Source organism: Pezoporus wallicus, unplaced genomic scaffold, assembly GCF_028554395.1.
Source record: "Pezoporus wallicus isolate ANWC-B61680 ecotype Strahan unplaced genomic scaffold, APGP_CSIRO_Pwel_v1 scaffold_8769, whole genome shotgun sequence".
NCBI classification, from domain to species: domain Eukaryota; kingdom Metazoa; phylum Chordata; class Aves; order Psittaciformes; family Psittacidae; genus Pezoporus; species Pezoporus wallicus.
The window spans coordinates 178,670-206,640 of NW_026642673.1; the positions used below are offsets into that span (position 1 = coordinate 178,670).

Here is a 27,971-nt window from a genome sequence, read left to right on the forward strand (position 1 = left end):
TTCTGCACCATATTATTGACCTAATCCCCTTTGTGTCACAGAAAAGATTTACTTTGAGAAGATTAAAGGCTCAAGGGTCTGTGAGAGAAATCCTCCAAGATTGCCTGGTTTGGGGGAGAAGATGAACACCTCCATGAAGCCATGGCTCCCAGCTGACCCATGGGGCTGCGGGCACAGGGGCTTGTCCCATGGGGCACCCTCAGATGGGGCCCATGACCCTCCTTGCCCAGGTCCTTGCAGCCAAGCAGACACAGGGTGGCCATTCCCTGGGTCTTCCCTGCTTCCCACTCCTGGGCTCAATGTCCAAAGCACAGGAAACAGGGAGAGGGGCAGGGAGCCCTGCGCTGGCTCACACCCCTGTGCTGCTGGCAGCACCCCTGCCCCTGGCACAGGGAGGCCACATTTCCCATGCACCATAGAATTTGCTTATGCCTTTCCCCTGCTGCGGTTCCCTGGCTCCATCCTGGAGGGGCACACAGCAAAGGCTACTCTAAAATTAGCTCAAGTGACAGCCTGGCCTCCAAATGCAACCCCCAGAGCAAGCGTTGAGGTGCTGGCGCTGTCCTGCTGTGCCACTGCACACGCTGCCCATGTCCCCAGCCCATGGCACAGTGCCCCAGCCCCAGCCAGGGGTGCGAGGGGCTGTGCGTGTGTGCACATGTGGGTGTCCACAAGCCTTGCAGAATAATGCTATTAATGCCATCTGGTGCCGAGACAGAGATCTCTTGTGCAGGGAGCCAGACACGGCTCGTCCACCCCTTAATCTCCTCCCTTGGACACGGGGCTCTGCCTGCGGCGTTCTTGGGGGGCTGGTGCCAGGGTGCACAGCCTGAAGGGCATCCCTGTGCCCTGGGGAAGACGGGGAGCCCTGGGCTGCAGAATGGTGAGACCCTGCTGAGGATGGGCTCATTCCCCATGGCGCCTGCTTCCCTGGCTCCTTCTTTAGAGGACACAGCCACAGACAGCACACCTCACTGGTGTGTGCTGTTAGACAGGCACTTTTCTCCCCCCACCAAAGGTCTGTGCAAAGCTGCAACAAGTCTTCATGAGTGGGTCAGTGTCAAGTCAAAATCATATTTCAAGATAATCTCCTTAGGGTGTTAAATAAGCACCTCAGATTAGACAAATTGCACGGATTTGGTCTAATAACCTCTCCCCAGTTAATCCTGTTTTACTGTCAATGTCTGACCTCAATCAAAGCCCAAATAGACCAGGCGAGCTGGCTTCAAGTCCACCAGCAGCACCAGGGTGACTGGGCTTGCAGAAGGCTGTGACACCACCTCCTCCTGCATCAGGAACCCGGGCTGGATGCACCATCTCAGCCCTATTCTTGCCCACAAAGGATGCCAGGATCGAGCACTCCAAGAAAATAAGCATACAAGCAGCCCCACACGTGCCTGCTTCTACATCCAACGTGGTCCACAGCCTGCACATCCCAAGGGAAGCACGTGCCGCATAATTTGGGTACCCACAGCCAGCGCTCATGCTAGCAAGAGGGGAGATCCTTCCAAGCAGCAGGGACGGCTGGAAGCAGGAATGTCCCCCACTCTGCAAACCCAGAATGGAGTCACCCAGTCTGCTGCTCCATGTGTGCGCAGAAGCCGGCAGGAACGGCTCCTGGGACTGTGTTGGAAGATGTCTGCAGGGCAGAAAAGTCACTGGTGCGGGGCCAGGAGAGAGCCCATTGAAATGCCTCGGGCACAAAGTTTAACCTCGCTCAGCTTGCACTTTATTAGCCAAGAAACGCGCTGCATCTAACAGAGGGGAAAGCACGAGGGCAATTTGCGTTCCAGCCCCGTCCGGGGTGAGCAGGGTAATGGCTCCACTGGAGCGGGGTAAGGAGTGGCCCTTGGCAAGGACTTTCCTGCTTTGGATGAAGCTCTGCGTCCACGGTGGCACTGCAGCTCTGAAACCAGACAGAGCAGGCAGGTTACGCAGCACAGAGGCCTCCAACCATCACTGCCCAGCACAAGCAGACCCAGGGAGCTCAGCTGTCAGCGGGGTGCATCCTCCTGCAACCTACCTGCAGCTACAGCTCTTCCTCGTTCCTTTGCCTGTGGAGCAAATAGCAAGGGGAGATGTGTTACACTGGGCAACACGGCCGAGGTGGGAGGGGGGAGCAGCAGAGACCCCAGCCCTTTCAGCTGGTAAGACTAGGACAGGGAGGAGAGATGATGCTGCCTTGAAGCCATGCAATACCCACCTCCTCTTCTTCTTCCCTCCGCAGTGAAGCCGCTGGCCTGGGGGCAAGAGACACAACTGAGACCTCTTGTGCCTGGAGCCTTCCCCCCCATCCCATCTCACCCATTGTGCTGCGCTCCAGTGAAGCAAGTCCTGCTCAGGGCTTGTCCCCTTGCTGGGGACCACTGGGTTTGGCTCCGCAGGATGCCCTGAGCCCACCCAACTCCCTTCGGGGCTGGCAGGGAGACGTGGACCCCCTGTGCTGCCCTGCAATGCAAAGCCCCAGCCACAAAGCTCTCTCGGATCTCTTTCTCCCCACGCTGCCAGCCACGATAGCAAACGCTGGTGGTTTCCTAATCTTTCTCCCCCAAACCACTGAGCCACGTCAGTGCTGCGGCTGCGATGGTGCTGCTGCCCCTGCCCCGCGGGGTGAGGCAGGCACTGCCTGTGCGTGGGGCTGCGCTCGGCATCAGGTCTCTCTGGGAGCTGCCAAGGTCTGAGGGCTCTGGGAACGCTGGCGTCTCGCTGTGGAAATGTCAGAACTTGCCCTGCTATTTTTAATGGGTGACCTTCCCTGCGAAGCCCCGGCGCTGGCAGGGAAACGCTCAATCTTTATGGGCTCTCCTTCCCAACTCGTGTTCTGCTGGGAGTTTGCCTGGCTGGAATTCCCCAGGCTGCAGGCAATGCCCTCCCCTCCATGGTGGGGCAGGACCCATGGCCCCCTGCCCGTCCTGCACCTGGCACAGGGTGAGGAGGGAGATGGGGTCAGAGCCAAGGGGAGCCCAGCCCACCCGAGGCACTTACTGAGGATGATGAGGAGCCCCACGACAAAAGCCACGATGGCAAAGATGAGCCCCCCGTTGCGGATGCTCTCATAGTCTGGGGAGGAGGGGAGCAGGCGTCAGCTGGGGTTGAGCCCATGGGCAGGGTGGGAATGGGCTGCCCTGCACGGGCCGTGCACTCACCGTAGCTGAACCTGTCCAGGCCCTGCTCGGGGGCTTGCTCTGGAAAAGAGGAGAAAGCCCAGTGAGAGCCAGGGCTGGGCGCTGGGCTCGTGATGGGGAGGTGACATGGGAAAGGTGAGGAGTGCAAGCAAGAGCTCTCCAACTTCCTCAAGGTCCAGCTGGGCCAGGGAAGGAGTCCCAGATTCCTGGGTTTCACCCCAGGGAGTTTAAAGCCCATCCACAGGATGCATTCACAAGAAGCCCTCACACTGTGCCAGCCATCCGATGGCTGCGTGCCACCGCAGGAGCCACCTTACCTGAGTGCGCATCCCTCTGCCAGGAGCCAGTGGAAGGAGAAATCCCCCTGAGAATCCGAACACCAGCCAGCACTGATGTGCCAGTGGGCTTCCGAGCTCCAGGGATTCATCCCTGTGTCTCCCCTGAATCCCCCACAACGGCTTCCCCTGCGCAGGCTTCTGCATGGCAGGAGGCACCAGCCCTGCTCCCTGTGCAGAGATGCCCCAGCGAAGGCATCTCCCCTCCCATGGCAGCCCTTTGGGTGGGTGCTCCCTGCAGCTCTCTTACCGTCACCCATCGTGTCGTGCGTCCAGCGGGTGCCTCGCTCTGCGAGTGGGCGCCCACGGGAAAGCACATTAATTGGGAGGCAAACCTCATTAAACATTAATGGCCTCGGTGTAATGTTTATCACAGTCACGAGGGGAGGCACAGGGCTCCTGCCCGCCTTTGGGAAGGAGGCCCGGGAGGGGAGGGCCAGCAGTGGGAGGACCGGGCACCCCGGAGCCATGGGTGTCCCCATCGAAACACACCTTCCATTGCCTTCGGAACATCAGGAGCCCGCTTCACCTCCGGCTGCGGAGAGCAGAGGGATGGGCACAGGTACGGGCTGTGCCTGCCTTTTGCTAGGGAGAAGTGGGCAGCACACCCTGTCCCTGCAGCCTGGCACCGAAGGTCCCTGTGACAGCCAGGTCAGTGCCTCCCAGCACAGCACCGAGCCACCCCGGGTGCCCTTAGCGCCCCAGCACAGTGTGCTGCATCCCTGCGCAGCAGTGGGTACCAGGATGCTGCGCCCCTCGGGGCTGTGCCAGCCCTGGCAGCGAGGCCAACTGCCAGGCGGGCTGTTCAATCCGGTTCGCTCTAATCTCACCATCAGTGAGCAGGAATCACGCGCCCAGAAAACACCTCAGCTCCGGCACCATGGGGTGAAGCCAACCCCTAGGAGGGTGATGTGTGGGGCCGTGCGAGCAGCCCTCGTGTTCCAGAGCCCAAGCAGTGCTCAGCATCCCCCTGGATCTGCACTCCGGCAGCCAGAAGCTCCCAAAGGCCGAGGGATGAGGCAGCTCTGTGGGGCTCATGCGCTCCCATCACACGGTCCCTGGCTGCAGGAAGGAGCAGCCAGCCTGCCGCTGCTAGCACAAAGCCCTCTCCGCTCCCACTGCTCCCTCTGCCCAGCACAAAGGGAAGCTGCCCACCCGCTCTCCACAGGGCCGGACCCTCAGCCCCTGCCCTGCTCCCCTGGAGAACAGCAGAGCCCTTGAGACGCCGCAGCCAGGCACCGATAGAAAGGGTATTTATTCCCTTCCCCACCCCTGGGTCACAGCACTGAGCACCCCAGCCCTTCACCCCAGCAGCACACTCGCCTATTTAAAAGGAAACACAATAGCTCGATTTATTGTACACAGTCAGGATTTTGCCATTTCTACACACCACAGGGATTGCTTTGTTCCGTGTTAACACCGACGGCACACCACAGACAGCACGGGCACTGCTGACAGGGCTGGGCTGCGCGGGCTCTGCTCTCCCCTGCCCGAGGCTGCACAGAGGCAGGACTCTGCAATGGCCAGGAGCAAGGGAAGGGATAGCCCACCCTGCAGGCAGGGCCACCGCAGTGGGGTGGGCACAGCAGAAACCCCTCTCAAAACCATCCTGGCAGCCAAGAACCCCTTCCTGGCGCATGGAAAGCACTGATACCCAGGCCGCCCCTGCTTGGCAAGCACCCACAGCCAAGCCAGCAGTGCCCAGCCACAGCTGAGGCTGTGATTTCCATGCCCGTGGGCTTGGGGAAGGGGCCTGACACAGATTTGCCTGCTGGGACCCTCAAGCAGACACAAGGTGACAACGGCTCAGCCCCTCCATCCCCACTGTGCAACCTCAGGCATGCAAAGCCCCTGAGCATCGCCCACTGATGCTTGCTCCGTGGGGAGAAGGGGCTGTCGGCATCAGAGTGCTGACAACACATAACTGCCACAGGACGACACGCAGCACTGACACGGGTGGCTATGTCCTGGGCCATGGCACACACAGAGTGACAAGGCATCAGGAAGGGCAGGGAGCACCTGGAGGAAGCACCGCTGCCCCTTCCCTGCCGGAGACAGACAAGAGCAGGCTCCTGATTTCAGTCTGTGTTTCTCTTTAGCCCTCAGAGACTGTTTAACCTGCCCAGCTCCGTCGGGTGGACAGGCAGAGCGCTGGCAAGGAGCTGGGTTGTGCTGGTAGCAGGGTCACCGCTGAGCAGCCGCCCTCTTTCACAGTGTCACCGTGCTGGCGGGGGGACGCCATGGGCTTCTCTGCCACCACAGCGCTTCCTCACACTTAGAGCAGTGTCCCACACTGACGGCTTGGCTTCAGCCGGGGACAGAAACGAGGAGTGCCAAGCAGAGACAGGGGAGCTCCCTTCAGGGAGAGCCCAGGGGAGCTGTGGGATGTCCCTGCCTGACTCCACTGCGGCTGCCTTGGGGCCGGAGGGTTATTGCTGAAACAGCAGCGCGTGGTCCAGAGCCTCGCTGGGCAGGACCCTGACCCACTGCGGGACTGGTCCCCAAGCCCTGCCCAAAGCCAGCGGGGTGAACCCCGAGTGCTGCCTGGCACAGACAGCACCGTGCGGGCTGCACCGAGCACCCCCAGCTATGGGCAGGGGGACACAGGGCTCCCCTTGGGCAGCGCCTGCCAGTCCTACACGGCCCGAGCCACACGCACAGCACGAGAAAGGTGAAGAGAAAGTCACTATTACAACATCAGCAACGACTAGCCCTAGAGGTCATGATCATCTCACATCAACATTACACACCACTGGAGGCAGAGAGGACGGTGAGTTTAGTAGGGTTAGTAAACAGAGAACCGGTGCTGAAGTACAGAGGGTAACACAGACACAGCAGCTTCGCATCTCCTTAAAGGGACCTGCTGCTGTGGTTTCAGTTTCCTCGCAGGCCACTGGCATCTGCAGTCCAAGCATCTGTCCTCGGGTCTCTGGGTCTGCGTGGGAAGGAGAGCAGTGAGTCAGGCTGGGAGCAGCACCAGCAGCACAAACCATGCTTCCACCAGTGCCGGCTCCAGGCTGCCCTGCTGCAGGCTTGGGGGAACCTTGATGCAGGCGAGGAGCGAGATGCCCCAGGGACTCGCACTCAGCTCTCTCCAGAGGCCCTAAAAATAAACCCGCTTTGGGTGGAGGAGCACAGGGGAAGGAAGTGCAATGCAAAGGAAAACCTGGGCAGATGCTTCCCTTTCCTGCTGGGCTGCCTGGGGCTTTGCCTGGGGTGTGCTGAGCCCCGGCTGCTCCTCCCTTCCTTCCCCGCACCGAGGCAGTGACAGCCCCAGTGCCACCGCACACAGGCTGCCCAGGGCCGGGACTCACCGCATGGCTCTGCTCAGTTGTCCGCCTTCGGTGCTCCCGTTGCTGCAAAGGGAAGAGCAGAGTGGTTTGGGGTGCTCTGAGGGCATGGGTGCAGTGCAGCTGCAGCAGAGCATGCACAGGATGGGCGGCCTTACCGTTTGAGGTGATCAGGTTCTCAGCCTGAGCCTCTTCGTCCCCTGGAGCTCTGCAAGAAGAGGAGCGCAGTGAGAGGCTGGGACCTGCCCCCCTTTCCTAGGGGGGGGATGCCCAACAGTGTAGGGCATGACGAGGAAGGAGCCCTGGAATGTGCAGAATTGATCTGCCACCCAGCAGCATTGCAGCAGAGGTTTGGGTACCAGGCACCCGAAAGGGATGCTCAGAGGACAGAGCCACCCTGCCAGCTCTGGGAGGGAGCCAGGAGGAGCTGAGCACTGGGCAGAGAGGTTCACCAAGGAATATGTGCCCTTCCAGGCTGCCCTCACTCACCTGGGCTTCTGGTTGAAACTGCACCTGCATCTCCTGCCTGCAAGGAGAGAGAAACACCATGAGCACGGCCAAAATGGGAACAGAACAAAGCCTTTCCCCATGGCCACTCCCTATAAGGGCTCCCACTGCCCCAGCCTGCAAGCCCAGCATCCCCTGGTCCCCAACTTACTGAGTATAAGGAGAATGCCCACAGTGAACAGGACCACGGCAAACACCAGCCCCCCGATCCTCAGGCTCTGGTAATCTGGGGGAGAAGACACAGGGGCTTGCTCCTGCTGGGTTCAGGGATAGGACAGTCTTTTGCTCCCCATCACACTGGCCAGCACACCCATCCTCATGCACAGTGATGCTCACCATAGTTAAACGGGTCCTCCTCCTTCTCTTGGGTGGCCACTGAAAGAAGCAGACAAGGGGTGGGAGGTGAATGCTTGTCCTGGCTGAACCCCTGCAGCCCCAAAAGCCCCCCAGCCAGTGCAGGCACCCTGCTCCCCACAGGGCTGCTGCCCAGTGCCCAGCTCCAACCCCTTGGGTCAGAGGGGCGGCTGTCCTCCAGATGCCTGCAGCTTTTTCCCATGCCCCTGCCACCTCCAGCATGCGGGAAGCGCTTGGCACCTACCATCTGCCATGGCCGCCGGCACCAGCAGGGAGCACAGGAAGATGAGCACTGCCTCCATGGCTGCTGTGAGAGAGGGAAGCAGGATTCAGCACAGGGACGGCTGTTGGAGGGTACCACGATGGGGCTGGGTGCATGGCGGGGGACTGCAGGCAAACCCTTGCAGCCCACGCCATGGGATAAGGAGCCAGGATGGCCCTGGAAACACCAGGAGCCCGGCCAGGATAGTTGATGCCATCCCTGTGCCCAGCCTTGGTGGCTCACAGGCACAAAGGAGGGGAAGGGTAGGAGCAGGCAGACATGTCCTGTGGGGTTCTGTGGCGTGTTTTCAAGCACCTCTGCACCGCTGGCTCTGCTCCTTGGTGCAGTCTCAAGGTTGCAGTGCAGGCAATGGGGCCAACACCAGGGCTGTGATCTCTCAATCAAGGTCAATACTGTGCCCAGAGCACACTTTAATTTGTCCCAATTAGCATAGCAATTACAGCACATTCCTACAATGAGGCCAGTGGCCCTGATGGGACATGAGCTCACAGCCACACTTGCCCCCTCGGCTCCTCACACTCACCTGGAGCAGAGCTGAGCTTGTCCCTTCACCAGCACCAACACACTGCTCTTGCACAGGGGCACCAGAGGGCATGGACCTTTGCCCAGGGGATGCCAGCCTGGTTCAACAGCACTGTGACCAGGCTGTGATTCACGTCTCCACACCCCAAACCGCTGACCCATTTGGGATGGGCACCCTCTCTACTGGGACTGGTCACCACTGGGCACCGCTGCTCTGCAATGGAAGGGCCCTGCCAGCACACACCGTACCTGTTAACTGGCCCTCTCTCCTCCTGCTGAGGGGACAGGCAGGGCTGGCTGCTCTGGTGCTGGTGCTGGCTGCGTGCAGCACACACCTTGCTTGGAGGACAGGGTTTGGCAGGAGCATCTCCTTTAAGGGAGCAAGCAGGGGGCTCTGAAGCATGGATCTGGTTGAGCTCTGCCTCCTGCAGCGTGTCCCTGCGCTGCTCCCAGGCAGCCACCCAGCACCCGACAGCATGGCTCGCGGCCATACATGGTGCGGGAGCACCAAGAGGTCTCGCTGCTGGCACAGGAGATGGAGGGGGGTTATCGGGCGCCCTGCACAGCCCTGATAGCACCGAGTGCTAGGGAGCGGCTGCAGCTGCCGCGCTGGATCCGTGCCGATAAGGAGGGGGCCCTCAGCAGAGCAGGAATTCAGCTCGCTGACGGATGCAGATCCCTGGCGTGCTGCTACTCAGCCCCTCCGGAGCCTGACCTGATTTGGATGCAGCCTCCATCCCAGCTCACCCCAGCAGCCGGCTCCTCAGGGCACCGGGTCCATCCTGACACGGCTCCTTGCCCCAGTTCATGCTGTGAAGGTGCCCAGGAACCACACGCACGGAGGAGCACCCACCACCCTGCCCCAGCGGCCCCGGCAGCGCTTTGCTCCATGGCTGTTCTCCAGTGCTACCTTCAGGAGCCAGCTCCCATTGTGCCTGCGGAGGAAGCAGCCTCCAGCCCCACGCTTCCAGAACCTGATTTATTCATCATAACAAGTTGCGTCCCACGATAATCCCCGTCCCTCCCTCCCCTCCCATGTCCTGTCATTTGGAAGTCAGGGTGTTTTATCTGCACGCTGGAGGGTTTAATTTCCCTTGCCTGCAGCTGCCGCTGCCATTGTGCGGCGCGGGGCCGCGCTGGAGCGTGCCGCTGGCTCCCGCGCCCAGACAAGCCCCCTCGTTAGCCGAGGCACCTAATTCTGGGTAATTACCAGGCCTTAGAAACACGTACAAAGCACCCAGCAGCTGCTGGTACTGTAACTTCTAGCTGCACATTTCCCTGCGTCCTTTATCTCACGTCCTTTATCTATTTACTGCCGAGGCTGCCAGTGCAAAATCAGTGTCATTACCCGATAGCGGGGTGTTGTACGCGCACAACGAGATGCAATGCAGCACGTGCCGCTGCCAGATGAACGGTATTAATTGGCTCTTGTAGCATATTAACGATGCCTTTATGTTTTGAACAAGCCATTCATCAGAGCTTTACAGTTTATTTGGCTGTTATTTGACTGCTATTGTAGCGGCAGCTCGGTGACACCCCCTGGAGAACACACTCGGGGGGGGGGGTTTGCATTATGCACAACGCCCTGCCCTGAACCCCACCACATTCCCTCTCCCATGGGATGAGCCCTCCTGCCTGCAAGGTGCAAGTGCAGGGCAGCCCTGGCTCTCCTGGAGGCAGCAGTTCTCACCCATCACCCTGCATCCCAAGCCACTCATCACACAGAGCCATCCACCCAAACAAACACCTCTTGTTTCGGGATGCTCCCGCTGACACCTGAAAGATGCTTCCCAGCACAGGAGCCGTGCTGCCAACTGCCTGGGTGTGTTTTGCCAGCTCTAACATCTCCCAGCTCCACAACCAGCCCATGGCTTCACCACTGCTCTCCGCAGCGCCCAAGGAAGGGGCCAGTGCTGGGGCCCTGCTCAGCCACAGATGCTGCTTCCAGGCCTCTGGAAGCTTTTGGCTTCTTGCACTTGGTGCAGCAGAGCTCACTTTTATGCCAAGCCCAACGCAGTGCGCACAGCACATAGCACAGAGCTCACAGCACACAGCACATAGCACACACATGTTCTTTGTTTTTCTAACTCAGTTCCTAAAATCCACACACTTCCGCTCGCTGAAACTCCTCTCTGCACGAGTTAACCATCAGGGCTGGCAGCGTCCTTGCTCGCAAAACAAACACAGCATTCTGGAGCGCAAACCAGCCCGCCTCTCCTCTCAGCAGCACATGTCTTGTGAAGCACCACAGGCTTTTGGGTTGTTTCAAGCTGGCCCACCCACTTTTCATGAAGCTGAAATCGGGTGAGAGGAGCAAACACTGCGAAGGGGTTGTGGTGCTCCGCGCTTGTGCCTGCAGACCGCAGCGCTCAGGGCTCCTCTCACCCCGAATCCAGCTGTGCCCCTGCACAAAGGCAGTGCAAAACCAGCCCCATGAGCCCACTCCTCCCCACACCGCTCTGCTCAGCACAAAACCGTTTTCTCCCCGTGAGCCACCCAAAGTTTGCAGTCCGTTACCCAGCTGAGGAGCCACACGCCCATACAGACCGCAGGGAGCAGGCAGCGCACTGCACATCGCATGTGACTTGAATCAAAACATGTTTTTTTCCTGTTGAAACTGCAAGACCTGCCTAAACACAGAGAGAGGCAGAGCTGCACAGGAAGCGGGGCTCTCCCAGAGCTCTGCTTCCCTCTCGCCTCGACCCAACCTCAAGTTTTACAAGGGAAAACCAAGTATTTACCCCCCATCCCTATCTGCATGGCTGAGTGAGAGCGAGTGCCAGGTAGAAGGTATCAGGCACTTGGGAGAGGGCCCCAGGGAAGGAAGCAATAACACAGACCAAGGGAGTACATGGAGTTTGCTGTCTGGGGGCTGGCCTGTGCTGTCACATCCTGCCTCTCTCGTAGGATGTGGATGAGACCAGGGCTGAAGGGCAGCACCAGGGCCATCCTCACCACTCCCTGCCTGCATGGAGCTTGGGCTCCAGGCAGCCGGAGCTGGGAGCCACGGATCCTCATGCACTGGAGCCAGATGATTCACTGCTCTGCTGCCCCGTGCCAGGCTGATGGACAACATGCTTCGCTCCATGCAAGGCACAGTCACAGCTCTCCCTCAGCCTCTTCCTTCTGGCTAATCCATCCCTGCCATTCCGCATGCCACTGGGTTAGCGTGTGTGCGTGCATGGAGACTGTGCGTGCGAGACAGAGGAGCAGGGGAAATCCAAGCAGACAGACCCAGTCTCTCCTGCCCACCAATCAGCTCTCCATAGCATGGCAAATCATACCAGAGCAAGGCAGGTAAATCTGTAACAGCGCTGAGTCTCGACATCCCCTTTTCCTTTCATTGCACTGCATAGATCTGCCCTGTCAAGTCTCAACCATCACAGCAGAAAGCCAGGCAGCCTCTTCCCTCCGTCAGGAGTCCTCAGGGCATCTCCCAAAGATCAGACCTAGTTACAATCTCTGGTTTCAGTGCAAAGCCCCCAAGACCGTGACAGCAGTGCTCGGTTGCCTGGAGCATTTGAGGGTGTGCATGTGTGAATGGACATTTCCAGCTATGCAGAGATGTGCTCTTCTGCCATTTCACGTCAGCATCAATCTGACTATTAATGTGCCTGTTGTTGAGCTCCGTGGTCCTACATGAGAGAGAAAAGAGATTTCCAGCCCTCGCCATTCCGATATGGATGGCACTCCCCAGATTTGGTGCTGATTTGAAGGCTGACCAGATGGAAGACACAAAACTGCCTTTATTGTCTCTTGCAGGTTGAGGTAACCTCCCAAAGCAGAGGCTACTCAACAGAAACCCTGTCCAGGAGCCCTAAGAACTCAGACTTTAGCCCTGCTTCTGCTGAATGAGACTCACTGAATGTGGATCCCCGTGGACCAGCCCTGACAGGGTCAATGCTTACAAGAACACGAGATCACAGGGAATCACTGAACACGGCTACAGGAGGCTCTAAGCGCTGCATCCCTCACCTGTGCCCCAGCATTACACTTGCCTCTTGCAGGGCTTCTTCCAGCACCGGGCAACTGGCCCTAGAACATGAAGAAGCCATAGCCAAAGCTGCCCGTCTGCATCTGGCTCACACACGGTCCCCAGTTCACCCCAAGTGAGACACAACAGGCACAGAACTTCATTAGAGACAAACCATGATAGCGGAGCTGATGGCTGCATCAGGAGAGCAGGCTGGGAACCCAGCCCTTGGCTCCAGGGAAGCAGAAAACACCATCTCCTGTCAGGGCTCTGCTTCTCCTGCTCTCTCCTTGTTTGCTGAATGATAACTGGATGCTGTAAACCTGCCCAGTATCAGCACAACAGGAATCAAATAGGTCAGGCACACGCAGAGGTTACCTGGCAGTGAGAGAAATCCAGATCACCAGAGAACACTGAACTAGCAGTGGAAGAGAAGCTGCTTCAAGCTCCTGTGTGTCCTGGGGTACCACAGAACCGCCACGCTCAGCAGAGCCTCAAGGAGCAGACATGTTCTCCATTCTCTGCTGTTGCCATCAGTCATGACCACTGCTGAGCAGGAGGAAACTCAGCTCCCTGCCAGGCACGGCCGCTGTCTGTGCCAGCACCACTGCGGTGGCAGAGCCCATCAGCAGGATGGCTCCGTGCTGCCCAGTGGGAGTGGTGCCTTCCCTGTGCTCGGGTGACACAACAGCTGTGGAGCTCAGCAGCTTCTTTGCGCTTTGGAAACACACAACCAGTGTGAAAAGCAAACACAGGGGAGCAGCCTGACCCGGAGATGCCAGCTCGCTGTGCTGGAGAGCTCTGCTCAGCACCAAGGTTTAAACTCCTGGCAAACCCGTGACTCTCCATGCCAGTTTACCTGAATGGGTAAGTTTCAAGGAGGTAGCTAAAACTCCAAGGTGAGTGTGGCACACAGAGGGTAGTGAAGCCAGCCCCACATGCAGGGGCATTTTCCATGCTCTAACAAGTGGTTGCTGGGCTCTGCAGCGCCTGCACTTCACTGGCAGCAATTCCATCTCTCTGCCTCGGAACCATGCTCGGGCTGCATGCAAACAGGGACTCTCTGGACTTGTCTTCATTTGAAATGGGAAGTGAAAATACCCAAAGGGACTGAAAATCCCAACAGCAGCTCCCTGAAATGGGTGCAGCGGACTGCTTCAAGTCCTAATCCATACATGGCTTTTCCAGGGACGCTGCTCTTTCGTGCTGCAAAGCTTGTTCACATCCACACAAACCACCTGTCACTTTCCCTCCCACAGAAATATTCCTGTAAGATCAGAGATTCCACCACATGGACTCTGCTATCTGTTTCTTCAGGCAGCATTAATTACACACCCTGAGAGACACGCTCTTCCTTCCCTCTCGTAAGCCTTCCTGGGATAAAGCACTCGACTGTTTATGTATTGCTACGGTGCTACTAAAATATTTAACAACACAAGCCAGAACGCTGCCAAAAGCCTGGGGAGGAGGGTTACCTCCCTGCTCCGTGACATCCCTGCGCGCCACAGAGCCCGGCCAGCCCGGGAGCACCAGGGCAGAGCACACCCGGGCTCTCCCACCCACCGTGGTCTCCGGTGGGGACCGCTGGTCGGCCGGGGCATCCACCCAGCACGGGGGGGCCGGTAACCAGGCAACGGCGGGATGAGGAAAACCATGGTACCCGGTGTTGCCATGGCAGCCGCCTGGGCGGGGGCTGCGGGCGGCCCCGGGCGCAGGGCGATGCCCCGGGGGCACCGGGCCGTGCCCCCAACAGCCGCGGCCCCCCGAGCCGCCCGCCCCCGGGCCGGGTTCACCGCTGCAGGGCTCCCGACCCACCCCGTGCCGCCCGCTACCGAGGAGCCGTCCTCTCCCGGGAGCAACGGCAGCGGCCGGACCCACCTGAGCTCTCCGGGCTGGACCGGGCGGCAGCGTCGGGCCGGGCAGGACCGGGCTGGGCTATCACGGCCCGGTGCTCCGGGCGGTGCCGGGTGGGAACGAAGCGGAGCGGGCAGCGTGTGCGCAGAGCGGGGCTGCTGCACAAAGGGGAGCGGGGCGGGACGAGGCGGTGCCTGCCGCCGGCGGGGGGGCGCGGTCAGCCCGGCACGGCCCCCCCGGGAGAGCGGGGATGGGGCCGCGGTGCCCCCATAGCAGAACGGGGGCAGCCCCGGAGCGCCCCTGCACGGGCCGGACGCCGCCAGAGACGGGGGTCGGGGCGGGCGGGACGTGCCTCGCTGCAGTCGGGGTGCGTGGGGCCGTGGGGCCCGCAGGAAGGGCGTGCGGGGCGCAGGCGGGAGGGGAAACGCTCATCAGGGTGGGGAACATCCGTGTCCGCACCCGAGAGCTGGACTCAGCCCGCGTTGAGCATCTGGTATGGAGGCAGCTGAGCAACAGGCTGCCAGAGCTTCAGTGAGGTTGATAGAAAGCTTGTGTAGATCAACTGGTAAACATGGTGCAGGAACTTCTCTTTCTTGCTTCAGGAGCAGAAGGGTGTTGCTGGGAAAGGGCTCCACGCTTCCAAACCATGTGGCCGGTTCACAGGGCTTAAGTCATGTTGCTCAGTCACATTTTAGGGTCACCCTTGCCAGACCTGCTGGGCAGCGGGCAGCTGGGCCTGGCTCGGTGGTGCTAGAACCTGGTTTGGCTTCAGGTGAGCTTAGGACCTGCATTGGCTCCACCAGATCCAGCTGCAGAAAACCAGACCCTTTGGGGCTCAGCCAGAGCAGGTCAGGAAGCAGCAGATACTTCAGTGAAGACAAAACACCAAGAGAGAGCAAGGGCTGGACCCGGTGCAGCTGTCACGGAGCTCAGTGGAAACCCGCCAGTTTATTCCCATGGGACAGCTGGGTACGTTGGGAGGAGCAAGATCCGGGAGGGAGATGTGTTTAATATAGCCATGCACAGTCCCCAGAGGGAATGCATGTGCCTGGCCAGCCACAGCAGGGAGGGGAGCCCTGGTCCTGGCCCTGCTTGGAGCCACCGAGGCACTCACAGGCTTTGGCCAGGGCCAGATGTGGCTATGGGCATCTGCAGCAGGAGCACAGTTTGTTGAGCCCTGCCCTGCTGCTGACCACAGCACCAAAACAAGGGCTTGGGCACCGTGTCAGAGGGGCAACTGAGGGCGCTGATGGGCATGGCAGAGTGCTATGGGGGACAGTGCTCCTGTTGAGCCAGGCTGGCACACCCTGTCTGCTTGGCTCCTGCTGCTGCCCTGGAGAGCCATTTCTTCTTGTAAAAACACCTTAGCGATGCTCTCATCACTGAGCTGGTTCATTCCTTAATAACTCAAATGCATCTTAGATAGGAATCAGGCAATAATGACACGGAGTCCATTGTACATTTATTTCCCTGTTTCCAGTAAAATATAAAAGGAAAATAAACCAGCACTGGCATTTCAAGGCAATTATTCAGAAGGGTGAAGAGATACAGAGCAACAGAGAGGAGCTGGACAACGTCAAGTCTCCTTTAATACGTAAGGATAACATAAGGCTGTTCATTATCCTGCAGGGAGCGAGGCAGGGATCAGGCAGTTATAATCAAGTTTCGGGCTTCTCTGACCTTACCTGCTCCTCAGCTGTTGTTGAAATAGAGACCCCAGGGTGAAGGTAGGAAGTGATGGGTCCTCTGTGCTGCTCCCATGGAGGGACAGCAGCTCCAGCAGTTGCTAATGGCAAACATCTCATCTGCAGAGAGAGAACTGTACCAAGCCATCGTTCATTTACCGGCAAAATCGGGCCATATCTTTTCTGGTGTAATGTGGGCTAAGAGCCCCGAGGCCAGGCAGATGATGCTGGGCTGAGCTCCTCATACTATTTGTGTCAATAGGAGCCATGGAGCAGGCATCTCCCCCCTGCAGTGCAGTGATGCCTGGCAGGGAATAGGGAAAAGAGCCTCTTGCTCTCCAGAGCTTTCCCCTCCAGTATTAAGGTTTTTCCCTTCTAACACCAAGCTTGCAAAACTGTGGCAATGCAGCCCTGAGCCTGGTCAGGAGAACTGAGCACTGCCAAAAGTTGTGTGTAGCCATATGGCTGCGTTTAACCCAATAACATCGTTTTGCATCAGCCTAAGTCATTCCCTGTACTCGGAACAACCACCAGCAAAGCACCAGACCGTGCTGGAGCTGCTGAGGGCTGTGTTCCCTAGGCCAGCACAGCCAGGGTGGGTGTTGCACAAGCTGGAAGTCCAGCGACTCCGTGCCAAGTGATGATGTTACTGCCTGTGGAAGGGAACCAAGCCGAAACTATGGAAAAAAACATTTTTGTAGAGAAACATCATCTCTGAAACCCTATAAACAGAGCAGTTTGACACAACAGAACAAAGCGCTATAAAAGGAGAGATTGGGAAGAAGGGCTGCTAATGGGCGGTAATTCACATGGTGCCCGCCAGACTGCGTTTTTGGCATTCACAGTCCTTGGGAACACTGGCCTGTGATTTCCAAAGCACACAGGGCTGGAAACAGGCAGATGTGGGGCCACGCTCAGGGCCCCTCATCTCAGAAGATGCCCCAGAGCAGCTTTATGAGAAACTGATCACTGTCTAGAAACCTTCATCCCTCGGGAAAACACAGCAGGAAACACCATTGGTGTTTAGAAGAATTAAATTATAAGGGCTGAAATAATTTTTCTGCTTTGAGAGACTATTTCAGAGAGCAGAAGAGCAATAACCTGTGAGATTCACAGCAGAGGAGCAGGTCCCTCCATGTGCTGAAACAGACCAACAGCACCAGTATGGGCAGCTTGTTGCCAGTAGCAGGTTCTTCCCCCCCAGCTGACTGAGCAGCAGGGGCATTATAAAGTGAGAACAGCCCCTTGTCCTGTGCTGGAGGCTCACACATGCCGTGGGAGGTTTCTGTGCTGCTGCTCTGACAAGCAGCTTTGAGGTCAGGCTGACTCAGTGCTTCCCAAAAGGCAGCAGCTCTCATTGTTTGGGGCCAGGTCTAGGGCAGCCACCAAGCACCTCCCTGCACACTGGGGCCTGCTCCAAGTCCCAGGGAGGGCTGGGTGCTTTCTGCACACACAGATCCGGGCTGGACCTGCTATCCCAATGCTGAAATGCAAACCACAGCACCCTGCCTGCAGCTAACCTTTTCCACGGCAGGCAGCCGGTTCTAGGAACCCAGGGGATGCTCCCAGGAGGTGAGATGGGAATGCGCCTACAGCAGTCCATGCACCCCAAGATTTCCCATCTTTACATCTCCAGCATGCTTATGAGAAATGAGCCCTCCCAGGCCACAAAGAGCCCAGTGAATCACGGAATGATTCAGGTTGGAAAGGACCTTAACATCATATAGTTCCAATGGCCAGACTAAGGAATGCAGGTCAGAAGCCGGGAAACAGAGGTGGACGTCACACTCCCACCCAGGGGAGGGAAGGGACTGCTGCAGCTGGAGCTGGTGCAGACAGGCTTGTGAAGCAGCTTTCAACTACTTCAAAGTGAGCTCCCCAGAGCACCAGTCCCTCCTTTAAAGTTTCCATCTGCAAGAAGATGGGTTACAAAGAACCAGCACAAGCAACCTTTCCTCCTCCCAAGGAGGATTCAATGCTAAATGCTCATTACTGCCAGTCCTCTGACACAGGCCAATTGCAGAGGTTGTGCAGCCTCCTCAGGGAAGTGTTTCATCCTGCTCCACAGCATCCACAGAGCCCTTCCTGCAGCTCCCACAGCATCTGGGCGCTCCAAAAGAGCCATCTCCACACGCGGCACTACCAAAACGTTTATTGAGTGCAGTGGCCAAGCACCCCAGGACCCCTCTGCTGCTGACCACACATCTGGGACAGGAGCCTCAGCAAGGGCAGTAGCCTCTTCTCACCCAACAGGCACTCGCACAGCCAACCTGGAGGTCTCCCATAGCTTCCACAGGGAGATGCTGGCACTTGTTTCCTTGGGGTTAATGTGTCCCCGCTCTGGCGTGGCCAGGGAGGTAACGAAAGACATCCAGAGTGGTCAATGCGCTAAGAGCGAGGTCCAGGGTTGGCTCTGCCCCGGAGGTTGCTGGTCTGCATCACACTCCACCTCAGCCTCTGGCTGCTGCTGGCCTCTGTGACAGCCCAGAGAGCAGACCTGCCCCGTGCTGCTGCTGGCATCCTCCTCGAGCAGGCAGAAACAGAGCCCAGCCGCACGCAGTCCTGGAGCGAGAGCTCAGACCCTATCCACAGCACGGGAAATGCACAGACAGGGTTTTCTCTTACAGGCACTTCCTAAACCTACCTGCCAACGTGAGCAGCTACTGCTCCTTGGGGCTCCCTTTTGCTTGCCTCCCATGGAGAAAACAGGGAGCATGACCTGTGGTGTGGGCAGCACCATGCTGCACCCCAGAGCAGCACAACTGTGACCAGCCACAGGCATCCCATGGCATTCCTGCTCCTCACTTCCATCCACCACCTCCATGGGATCGGCAGGCAATGCCAGCAGCCCCTCACCCGCTGATCCTGCCAGGAAGCACTCAGGACACCCCAGTCCGGACACATCTATTTACATGAGAAGCACCAGAAAGCCGTTGCAGGACCAGGGTTGGGTGCGTGCTTTGCCACCAGCCCCCTTGCACGGCTCGAGGGCAGAGTCGCTTTGCAGGTGCTGTATGTGCAGAGACTGGGCACAGCAGCAGGGCCCTGGCTGCAGGCACAGTCCAGAGAGAGGTGGGGGGATCTGCTGGTAGCATCGTGCCCTAGGAGCAGCCAAGGGCAGGGGCTTGTGCTGGCCCGAGAGCACAGCCCAGGCAAGCGTTCATCCCGGCGTTAGTCATTCTCGCTCTGCAATGGAGAGGGAATAGCAAGGGTGAGGGGCTGGGCTGGGGGGAAACAGCCCCTCTCAATGCACCCCGATGCACCTGACGAGCGCCCCAGCCCTGACACATCACCTCACCTCCATTTTGCTGTGTATCCAGTTGAGGAGCTTTGTCACACGTGTGTAGACGCCGGGCTTGTTCTTCTGGCCACATCCTGTTCCCCAGCTCGTCACCCCAGCCACATACCAGCGGCCGTTGTCCTCGCAGACCAGGGGTCCTCCACTGTCACCCTGTCACAGCAGATACGGGAGATGCTCCTCTGCTGGTACTCAGCCAAAGGACACCATCGTCCCACCTCGCTCTGTGGGACCCCCACAGCTCACCTGGCACGCATCCTTCCCTCCCTGCAGGTACCCGGCACACATCATCCGTGGGGTCAGGTACCCCTCGTACACCTTGTCGCTGTTGCAGATCTTGTAGTCGATCAGCTTCACCTCGGCCTCCCGCAGCTTCGGGGATGTGTTATCTGCAAGGCAGGAGGAGCTGTGGGGCAGGGTGGGCCTTGTGCCCGCAACACACCCGAGACCCTCCCAGCACCAGCGTTTCTGCAGCAGCGAGGGAAGAAGCTGGTTTCTTGCACTGTGGGAACAGCCCTTGAATACCACAGCAGAGCCAGGCTGGCTCCTCCTGCACGCTGCAGCATGCAGGAGAGCCTGCATCCTCCCTCACCTTCGTTCTCCCTGGTCTTCCCGAAGCCGGTGATGAAGCAGGACCTGCCGGTCTGGAATCGCTGGCCGTACATGGGGAGGCAGGCTGGGCGAACCTGAGCTGGAGCGAGACAGGATGAAAACCGGGTGAGAAGGAAGGAATGAGTCACCAAGGGAGCAGAGCTCCTGCTGTGGTCACCAGCCCTGTGGCCAGGGAGGAGTGTGGTGTGCAGGGAGCATTCCCCCCCAGTGCCCACCCGGGCAGGGTCTCTGCTGGACCCCCAGCCCATGGCAGTGTGAGCGCCAGGACCTGCCAGGGCAGGATGGGATGGTGCCCAGCCATGGGAAAGTAGCATGGGCACAGCAGAGCAGGATGCTCCAGCTGGCAGCAGCCCAGGGAATGGTTCCTCGTGAGGGGACAGAGCTGCCTCTTGCTCCTGCCCACTGCCAGAATCTCTCCATTCCCCCCTGAGCACCAGCCCCACAGCAAAACAAGCTGAGGGGCCTCACCTGAGAGTGTCAGCGGCCTGGAGAGCTTCATGAGAGCGATGTCGTAGTCATCGTGATCATCACTGTAGTTGGAGTTGATGATGACTTGGGAGACGGGGATGGCCTCTGCTTGCTGCTTGAGGTCTGAGACCCCACCGTACACCTTCCAGTCATCGAGGATCTTCATGCTGTTCCTGCAGGGAGAGGTGGAGGCAGCAAGGAGTGAGACATGGGGCCGGGCTGAGTGCCTGAGCGAGGGCACTCAGCAGTGGTTAAACAGCAGCACTGCAGCAGCACTCACATGAAGAAGCAGTGGGCTGCAGTGAGGACCCACTGTGCGTCGATGATGGTGCCACCGCAGATGTGGACGGGCCCGTACTGCACGCTGACTTGCCAGGGCCATTTGCTCACAGAGGTCTCCTTTCCTCCAATGATGCGGCCAGAAATCCTCTGTCCACAGGCTGGAGGGAAGAGCAAGGCTGAGAGAAGGGCCCAGAGAGAAGGCAAAGCCTGGAGGGGGGCGTGCACAGCATCCCCGCCACCCGCAGGCACCGGCAGTGCTCGGTACGGCCATAGGGGCCGGTGGACACCCCGGGAATGCAATCATAGCTTTCTATTACCCAGAAGATTTGCTGGGAAACATTGCCTATTTGCCCAGCCCTGTGCAAAGAAGGGAGGAAAGCAGCTCCTACCCTTGGCCATTGCCCTGCCAGCCAGCCCCTTACTTGTGCATCGCAGGGAGACGAACTTTCCCGTGAGACACTGCGAGCTGCAGGAGAGAAGGGGGAACACAGCCTCAGACACAGCCCCACGACAGCAGGGCAGGGGCAGGAGCAGCGCTGCCGGGTACCTGTTGAGGCTCTGCTGGATGGTCTCATGCTCGTTGGTCACCGTGAGGCTCTTGCCAGAGATGTGCAGGGGAATGTATTCAGTCTGCGAGGCACTGGGAGGTGAGAGGAGAGAGCAGTGAGCCTGCCCTGGCCAGGCATTGACCACCCAGTCCCTACACACTCAAAGGGGGACAGAGTGAAACACCCAGAGCAGCACCAGACACAACCTTCCAGCAGAAAAGTGCAGTGCTGGGGAGAGAGCACAGCGGACCATGCCCCTGCCCAGCCAATGCCCATGGGGTTGGCAGGGCTCCACTGCCCAGGATAACAACCCATCCTCAGGGAATTACTTCTGAAATCCCAGCTGCTGGCAGGTCTTTCTGGAGAAGGAATCGTCCCAGGCACTGCTGCACACCGGCAGCCACTGGCTCTCCGAGCTGGAGTACACTTGGAGCAAGGACTCTTCGGATGCAAAGCGCACTGTGGGATGGAGCAGGCGGGTCAGTGGTACCCCGAGCACAAGGGCTCCCCGAGCACAGGGGCTCCCCTCGTTCCCACCACCCAGCTCCCGGTGCCTCACCACAGCCCAGCTCATCGCTCCTTTGGGAGCAGTCGACGACGCCGTCGCAGCGCACGGGGTTGTCCTTGCAGCTCTCGGCAGGTTCCTTGTACATGATGCCCGTCTGTGACCGCCAGAACATAACTGAAAGCAATGAACGCTGGGGTGAGCAGGGGCTTGCTGCGGGCAAGGGTGCTGTGAGCCACCTGGATGGGAGTCTGGAGGAGGTCTCGGTGCACGGGGCACCCCCATACATAAGGTGTGAGCTGGGTGCAGCACTGGCTTTGAGGCCAGGCTGAAATGCTGCAGGAGGAGTGGACCACTCTGAGCATCCCTATGCCAGCCCAGCATCATTAACCCCACATAACCTCTCACTTAACCCCTCCCTTAACCCAGTCCTAGCTTGATCCTGCAGAAAGATGCATCAAGCCCAGCAGCAGCAAGATGTTACAAGGATTGAATTCCCCAGTGCGTGTTCCCGTTCTAGCTATGGACTGCACTTTGTCTGACAGGTCCTGCCTGCTAACCCTCTGTCTCAGGGAGGGCGAATGGGGATGCTGCTGGGGGTGCCAACTGGAGCAAGCCCAAGAGGCGGATCCTCTTTCCCTGGCAATCCTGCTCCTGCGTGTCCACCAGATGTCAGGAACGCTCAGGGAATGGGAAGGGCGCTTCTCTGCCTGCTGCCTCCTGGCCCCGGGGTTTCCCTATGGCACTTCCCAGCGTAGATGTCCCACCTTCTGCTGACCCCCAGGGAGCCCTGCACCACCCCAGGCTGGGACCCCACTCACACAGGAGGATGAGGGCGATGAGCAGCACGATGAGGATGGAGACGCAGAAGATGAGTGCAAGCCGTCGCTGGCTCATGCAGGGAGCTCTGAACATGGAGGATCCTGGCAGGAGGGCAGAGGCAGGGTCAGGGGGAGCCTCTGTGTCCCCAGGGTGCCCAGACCCTGCTGCCCACCCATCCATGCCAGGAGCTCCCCGGTTCCCCATGCACACTGCTCAGAGGACCCATAAGACATGGGAGAGCAGGGCCACGCACACCCCACACTGCCCCGTAGCATTCCCCCATCCTGCCATGGTCCCTGTCCTCTTTCCCCCAGCACGTTTCACACCCCTCGAAACACCGTCCTGTGGCTGAGGCTTGTGCCAGCAGTGGGCACAGACACCCACTCCCGCCTCCCTCCATCCCTGCCCACCCTAGGGCCAGGGAGGCCAGAGCCCCCCCTCGGCACCATGCTCTTACGTGTGCTCTCACAGGCCGTGCAGGGGGCCAGGGCTGGGCTGGACTCTGGGCTGTAGGGCTTGAAGCTGGTGCAGAGCACGTTTTCTTTAGGCCTCAGGGGTCGGGAACCGAAGATGTTGCGGGGTGCAGAGGCATGGAGGCTGGGAGGCACACTGCCGGGCGATGCAGTGGTCTGCAGGCACAGGACACACTTGCTAGCAATGACTGATGCGCACCAGAGCTGCCACCCTGCTGCCCAGGACATGGACCAAGCTCCCCAGCATGGCCATCCAATGTGGTGCCTATTCCTCCACAGCACCACGAGCCACATGGATGGTTACTGCTGTTACTGCCTCTTTCTGTACAGGAAGCCGGAGCTGTACCCCATGTGGGACAGCTGAAAACCTCTTTGTCACAAAGCTGCTGCCCAAATCTCCCAAACTGATCACTTTGATGAGAGTGATCAGCTGAGCACTTGGCATCAGGTCAGTCACACTGTGGCCCAGTTCCATGAGGCTAGTGCCCCAATTTATGTATCTGTCCTTAATTAGCCATCTGAAAAATACGTGGCAATTTCCAGTTGTTATTTAGTAAGACTTAATAATCAGTGTTTTCCAAGCCCTGAAACATCCTGCATCCTGGAATGCTGCTCTGCAGTTGTGTCACTCCTGATCCACGAATTTCTAAAAGAACACATATTTGTTTCCTTTCCTTAAGATACACTCTTCCAAGTGCTCCATCAGCTGCTGAAGCAAGAGCCTCTCATTTTCCTTCAGAAACGAACTGCGTACAAAGCCCAAGCCAAATGCTGTTTCCTCTGCCCCTTGTAACATCTCAGATACATCTCTAGCAATAAGAAATGGCTGCGTGCCTTAGAAGGATGGCAAGGGCATCACCAGCCAGCACACAGCACTGACAGCCCCTCCTGGGCTTCATCCTCAGCAGGTCACCCAACTGCCTCGCTCCTCAGCCTGTCTCCCAGCACCACACAGCCACAACAAACCACCTTTACACCAGCCTGCTCGAGGGAAGCCAGTCTGATTTGGGCTACATCCAACCCTAAAGAAGTCCCTGCATCCTTTGGCAGCAGAGTGCAGCTTGGTACCCACTCCCAGCCCCACCTCCCAGGGAGCTCTTACCAGCCAGCGGTTGGCTCAGACACATCCCTCTGGAAGCCTGTGCCTGGGTTTTGGCCCTGCAGTTGCTAGAGGTGACATTTCCAGGTGACCAGAGGCATCCCTTTCCCTGCCAAGCCGGCGAGCAGCACGCGGGATGGTGCCTGCCCCTGGGATGGGCAGAGAGGATGGGGATGCTGGGCAGAGCGGGAGGACTGCCGCCAAGTCACCCCGTACCAGCTGGGTTTCCTCTACTCCTGTGCTTCCTGCTGGGAGTAGGGAGCCTGCTCAGGCTCGTGCCTTGTGAATCGGGCTGTGCCCTCTCTCGCAATGCAGTGGTGTAACTTCCTGGGCATTATCCCCTGAGTCACGCACCCGGCGTGGCCACGAGCTCCCTGCACAGAGCCCGCCTCGGCCAGCGCTGAGCATCACAGGACACAGGACACATCCAGCGCCTCTGCTGTGCCTCAGGAGCTGCTCGCAGCCGGGAGCATCAGCCGTGGAGTTGCAGGCACAGCACCACGGGCTTCAGCTTCTTCTGCTGCCTGCGGGCCCTGGGCATGGCCACCACTAATGTCTCCCAGGCGCCAAGAGCCACCTCCCCATCCCATCAGGGGATCCCAGCATCTCTCTGGTCTCCTGCATGCAATGAGAGCATGTTTGTTTCACAGCATCGCCCACTCTTTCTCATCCCTTACCATCAGCAGCAGTAACAAGCCTGAATTTGCTCAGCCTGGAGCCAAAGATCAGTTTCTCTACACCTGAGTTCCACGTGGGCCAGCTCAGGACATCCCTGCTGCAGGCTTGGCTTCTCATGGCTCTCCCAAAGGTGCTGGGGAGCTCCTTGGTGCTCTGAGGTTGGGCTGGCACGGCAGGGCTGCAGAATGCCTGCAGTGTCCTCCCCTAATAAGCCTAAACAGTCGTACCAGTGGGATTCGAGTTCTTCATGCCATGAAACCTCCCTGGGTAACCTTAGTGCCTTGTTAGAAAGGGGATGCAATCAGCAAAAGGGATGCAATCAGCAAAAGAGCCAGAGCTGCAGCAGGTGCTGCTCCTCTGTAGAAACAAAGCAATGTATGGATGCCCGGAAGCCTTCCTAGGAAAAGAACATCTCCCTTCTAAGAATCAGTGAGGTTTTTGTCAATACCCACACAGTACCATTCACACTGCCATTTGTACCCTATGTCCACATCTGGTGTTTCCCATGCCACATCCTGCAGCAAGTGTAACCCTTCAGCTAACAGATGAGCAGAATTAGTGCTATAGAGGGCAAATCTTTCCAGCTCCATCAGTAAGCCAGTGGCAGTGGATGCTAGAGCACTGCCATCTCCAGTGTGCATAGGTTTGAAATCAACACCTAACTATGGTATAGGTTACATTGCTCTCAACACTCCTTAGCAGGAAACACAGGTGACCTATTAGCTACTTATTTCCTCCAAAGGCTAAAGTCCAAGTGGTTTTTATTTCAGATCTATCACAGAAGCTCACAAAACTTTTACCACAGGCCACTGGTAACCAGTAGAACTGGTTGCTGTTGCATAGCTACTGGAGCACAGAACAAACTGCAGTGGCTTCACACAGATACTTCTGTTAAGGAACGTGCATTGCCCTGGTGAGTGAGCAGCGACTTCTGCCCACAAACCCTTTACTCATCCTTTGCTGGCTTTTGAGTAAAAGTCAGACCCGGAGCCATGCCTTATCTTGCACGCGTGGCTGTGGTTTGAGCCTTGTTCTGAGCATCCTCCCTGCAAACGCTCCACCAGCCACCAGAGCGTTATGTGCTGCTGTGGCTGGTGTCTGAAAGCCAGGCACTGGGGAGGGAGGCACCACCAGCTCCTTCCCATGGCAGGGCTGACCTTCCAACAGCCGGGAACAGGGATGCTGGGGATGCAGGGGGACTCTGTCTCGCTCCTGGGCCTGGGGGATGAGCAGACAGTGCCTGTCTTTTGGCTGAGCCCCTTGCTGTACCTGTCATGAGCCAAAAACCATCACACTTGCTCTGCTATAAGGCTTTGAGCAGAGCTGGGCAGAGCACCTATGCCACAGACAGCAGCACCACAGTAAGCCCACCCCCTTTGCACCTTGAACTACCACTTGCACTGCCCACCCTCCATGCATCTGGACTCACTGGCCACCAAATCCACAGCAGAAGGCAATCACCAGGGGCAGGACGGTGCTGGCTGGAGGCTCAGCATCTATGCCTGATGGGAGGAAAGGCAGGGAAACCAGCCAGCAGCCAGTTTCAGAGTGGGAGGGAGCATGGAAGCCAGGCAAGACCTGGGGTGTTGCAACCAGAGCCGGCACCCAGCTCTGGGCTCAGCAGTCACCCAAGACTTGGAGCATCAAGAGGAGAAAGAGGCAGGTGAGTTTAAATAGCTGGCCCCTTTCCTATCGGCAGGGATCCATCGCGGCAGCTGCAGCCACTCTGTAGCACCCGGTATTATTAGGGCTGTGCAGGGCACCTGATAACTTCCCTCCATCTCCTGTGCCAGCAGCTGCTATTGTTCAGGTAGAGAATCATCTGTTAACATGGTTGTAGAGAGCAGACCGTGCTCAGCAAGCACACAGTAGTGACATTGTCCTCGCACTCACCTGACACAAAACCCTCCCTAGCCTGGGAAAGCTCCTGTTCCCTCTTGGTGATACCCATCCTATGGAGCCTCCCTTCAAGGGGCAGATCCCCATCCTCAGGGACAAATCAGGCAGGAGCTGCAGGAGGATGCTCCTGTTAGATGCCGTATAGGGGCGACACACAGGGAAGTGAAATCCCAAAGCACATAAGGGATATTTGCAAGCGCAGGTGACAAGTGCCATTGGCTGAGTCATCCCCAACAGCCAGGGACAGCTTGGTCTATGCCTGTGCGAGCAGCTCTTCAGGCAGAGAGATCAGAAAATGTTCTAGGGGGTGAGTAATGCACAGACAGGCCAACCAAGGCACAGAAAGATGAGGAGATGAGGGTGGCACCTGAGACTCCTAATGGACCATTTAAACCAGGTGACAAACCCAGGGTGGCCCAGTGTGGGTATCCAGTATCAGGTAATTGCCTCCGTACGTGGGCATGCCAGTTCCTGCCCCCATCTCACCAAGCCACAATGCTGCTGCCTGCTTTTGGTGGTACCCAGGGCTGGGATCGCACTGCTCAGCAGTGCTGGGGGCAGGCCAGCCCATTGAGCCCCATCCACCCCGTCACTGCCGGCTCTGCACGTTCCGGATGGTGCAGTAATTACCCACCGCCTCGCCCGGGCGGGCTGAGCCCAGTGCCCGGCTGGGGATGGATGTTTTCCCCATGACAGGATGCTCAGCTGAGACCGAGCAGGCCCCGGGCAACCCAGCCCCAAAAGAGCACAGGGAAAACTGCCAGGAGAGTGGGAAAGGAGAGCACCAGTGTGCTGCCACTGCTACTGACCTGCTGTGGGAATGCCAGCGGTGCAGCTCCCATGGGTGCCAAGCGGCACTGGCTCCCACCAGCCCGTCCCCCTGGTTCAAAACTCACTCCAGTGTGGAAGAGCAGCTGTGCCAGGGGCCCTAAGGCCTCCTCTGCTGACACTGGGAATGCTGGCGGCATTCATCCTCCCTCCATGTGCCGAGGGGTGCAGGAGGCAGCAGCCCCATAGGCAGCTCAATCCAGGTCCTTCTCCCCTCCGGCAGCAATAGGCTACGAAGGGAACGCCCCAGAGAGCAGGAGGAGACACTGGGCCCTTCACCAACCCCTAAGGAAAGCGGGTCCATACGGATACAGAGCCGGGTCGGAGCTGCCCATGCCTTACCAGAGAGGGTTTCAGGTCCATGGGCCGGTGCAGGGCTGCGCTGTGCTCACAGCTCCGGCACAGCCATCCTTCGCCGTGCGGAGCGAAGTCAGGTCCGTGGGGACGGGGCAGAATGTGTTTGGCGAGCGGGCGCGTACGTCAGTGCCAGCGCCGGGTGCGGAGGGAAACCAGTTCGACCAGCCCGTTTCC

The 27,971-nt window shown here is 58.5% G+C and overlaps 3 protein-coding genes across 7 annotated transcripts; all 3 read right to left on the bottom strand.

Moving 5' to 3' along the window:
• Window positions 1-1,706: 1,706 nt before the first annotated feature.
• FXYD2 (FXYD domain containing ion transport regulator 2) lies at window positions 1,707-4,367 on the bottom strand. Its single transcript, XM_057432005.1, is given in 7 exon segments — window positions 1,707-1,906; window positions 2,024-2,054; window positions 2,204-2,240; window positions 2,986-3,060; window positions 3,147-3,185; window positions 3,711-3,728; window positions 3,731-4,367. Coding segments are annotated over 6 exon segments (264 nt in total). The 5' UTR covers window positions 3,801-4,367; the 3' UTR covers window positions 1,707-1,906; window positions 2,024-2,029.
• A 419-nt stretch (window positions 4,368-4,786) lies between these two features.
• Window positions 4,787-14,424, bottom strand: FXYD6 (FXYD domain containing ion transport regulator 6). 2 transcript variants are annotated; one of them, XM_057432004.1, is made up of 8 exons: window positions 14,268-14,424; window positions 7,856-7,915; window positions 7,594-7,632; window positions 7,409-7,483; window positions 7,240-7,276; window positions 6,909-6,958; window positions 6,775-6,816; window positions 4,787-6,395 (listed from the first exon to the last, which is right to left on the bottom strand). In XM_057432004.1, the coding sequence occupies exons 2-7, from the start codon at window positions 7,911-7,913 to the stop codon at window positions 6,788-6,790; spliced, it is 288 nt and encodes a 95-aa protein (XP_057287987.1). In that variant the 5' UTR covers window positions 7,914-7,915; window positions 14,268-14,424; the 3' UTR covers window positions 4,787-6,395; window positions 6,775-6,787. The 2 variants fall into 2 exon arrangements, with proteins under 2 accessions (XP_057287987.1, XP_057287986.1); XM_057432003.1 differs by having other exon boundaries at window positions 7,856-7,918.
• A 4,023-nt stretch (window positions 14,425-18,447) lies between these two features.
• TMPRSS13 (transmembrane serine protease 13) lies at window positions 18,448-27,910 on the bottom strand. 4 transcript variants are annotated; one of them, XM_057431981.1, is made up of 13 exons: window positions 27,783-27,910; window positions 22,921-23,092; window positions 22,463-22,564; window positions 21,696-21,818; window positions 21,466-21,595; window positions 21,136-21,228; window positions 20,978-21,054; window positions 20,587-20,746; window positions 20,307-20,479; window positions 19,819-19,917; window positions 19,473-19,615; window positions 19,227-19,379; window positions 18,448-19,114 (listed from the first exon to the last, which is right to left on the bottom strand). In XM_057431981.1, exons 1-13 carry the CDS (start codon window positions 27,801-27,803, stop codon window positions 19,100-19,102), a joined length of 1,461 nt encoding a protein of 486 aa, XP_057287964.1. In that variant the 5' UTR covers window positions 27,804-27,910; the 3' UTR covers window positions 18,448-19,099. The 4 variants fall into 4 exon arrangements, with proteins under 4 accessions (XP_057287964.1, XP_057287963.1, XP_057287962.1 ...); XM_057431980.1 differs by lacking the exon at window positions 27,783-27,910 and adding an exon at window positions 27,509-27,602 and having other exon boundaries at window positions 21,011-21,054; XM_057431979.1 differs by lacking the exon at window positions 27,783-27,910 and adding an exon at window positions 27,509-27,602.
• Window positions 27,911-27,971: the final 61 nt, after the last annotated feature.

Excerpts from the sequence above, each read along its gene's own strand:
- FXYD6 (XM_057432004.1), bottom strand. The coding sequence starts at position 7,913 with ATGGAGGCAGTGCTCATCTTCCTGTGCTCCCTGCTGGTGCCGGCGGCC. Across the intron at positions 7,484-7,593 it reads GGAGGACCCGTTTAACTATG|ATTACCAGAGCCTGAGGATC; the intron begins GTGAGCATCACT and ends CTTCTCCCCCAG. Across the intron at positions 7,277-7,408 it reads GGGCATTCTCCTTATACTCA|GCAGGAGATGCAGGTGCAGT; the intron begins GTAAGTTGGGGA and ends CTCTCCTTGCAG.
- TMPRSS13 (XM_057431979.1), bottom strand. The coding sequence starts at position 27,580 with ATGCCGCCAGCATTCCCAGTGTCAGCAGAGGAGGCCTTAGGGCCCCTG. Across the intron at positions 21,819-22,462 it reads CATCGCCCTCATCCTCCTGT|TTATGTTCTGGCGGTCACAG; the intron begins GTGAGTGGGGTC and ends CATTGCTTTCAG. Across the intron at positions 20,747-20,977 it reads TGGCAGGGCAATGGCCAAGG|CCTGTGGACAGAGGATTTCT; the intron begins GTAGGAGCTGCT and ends TCTTCCCTCCAG.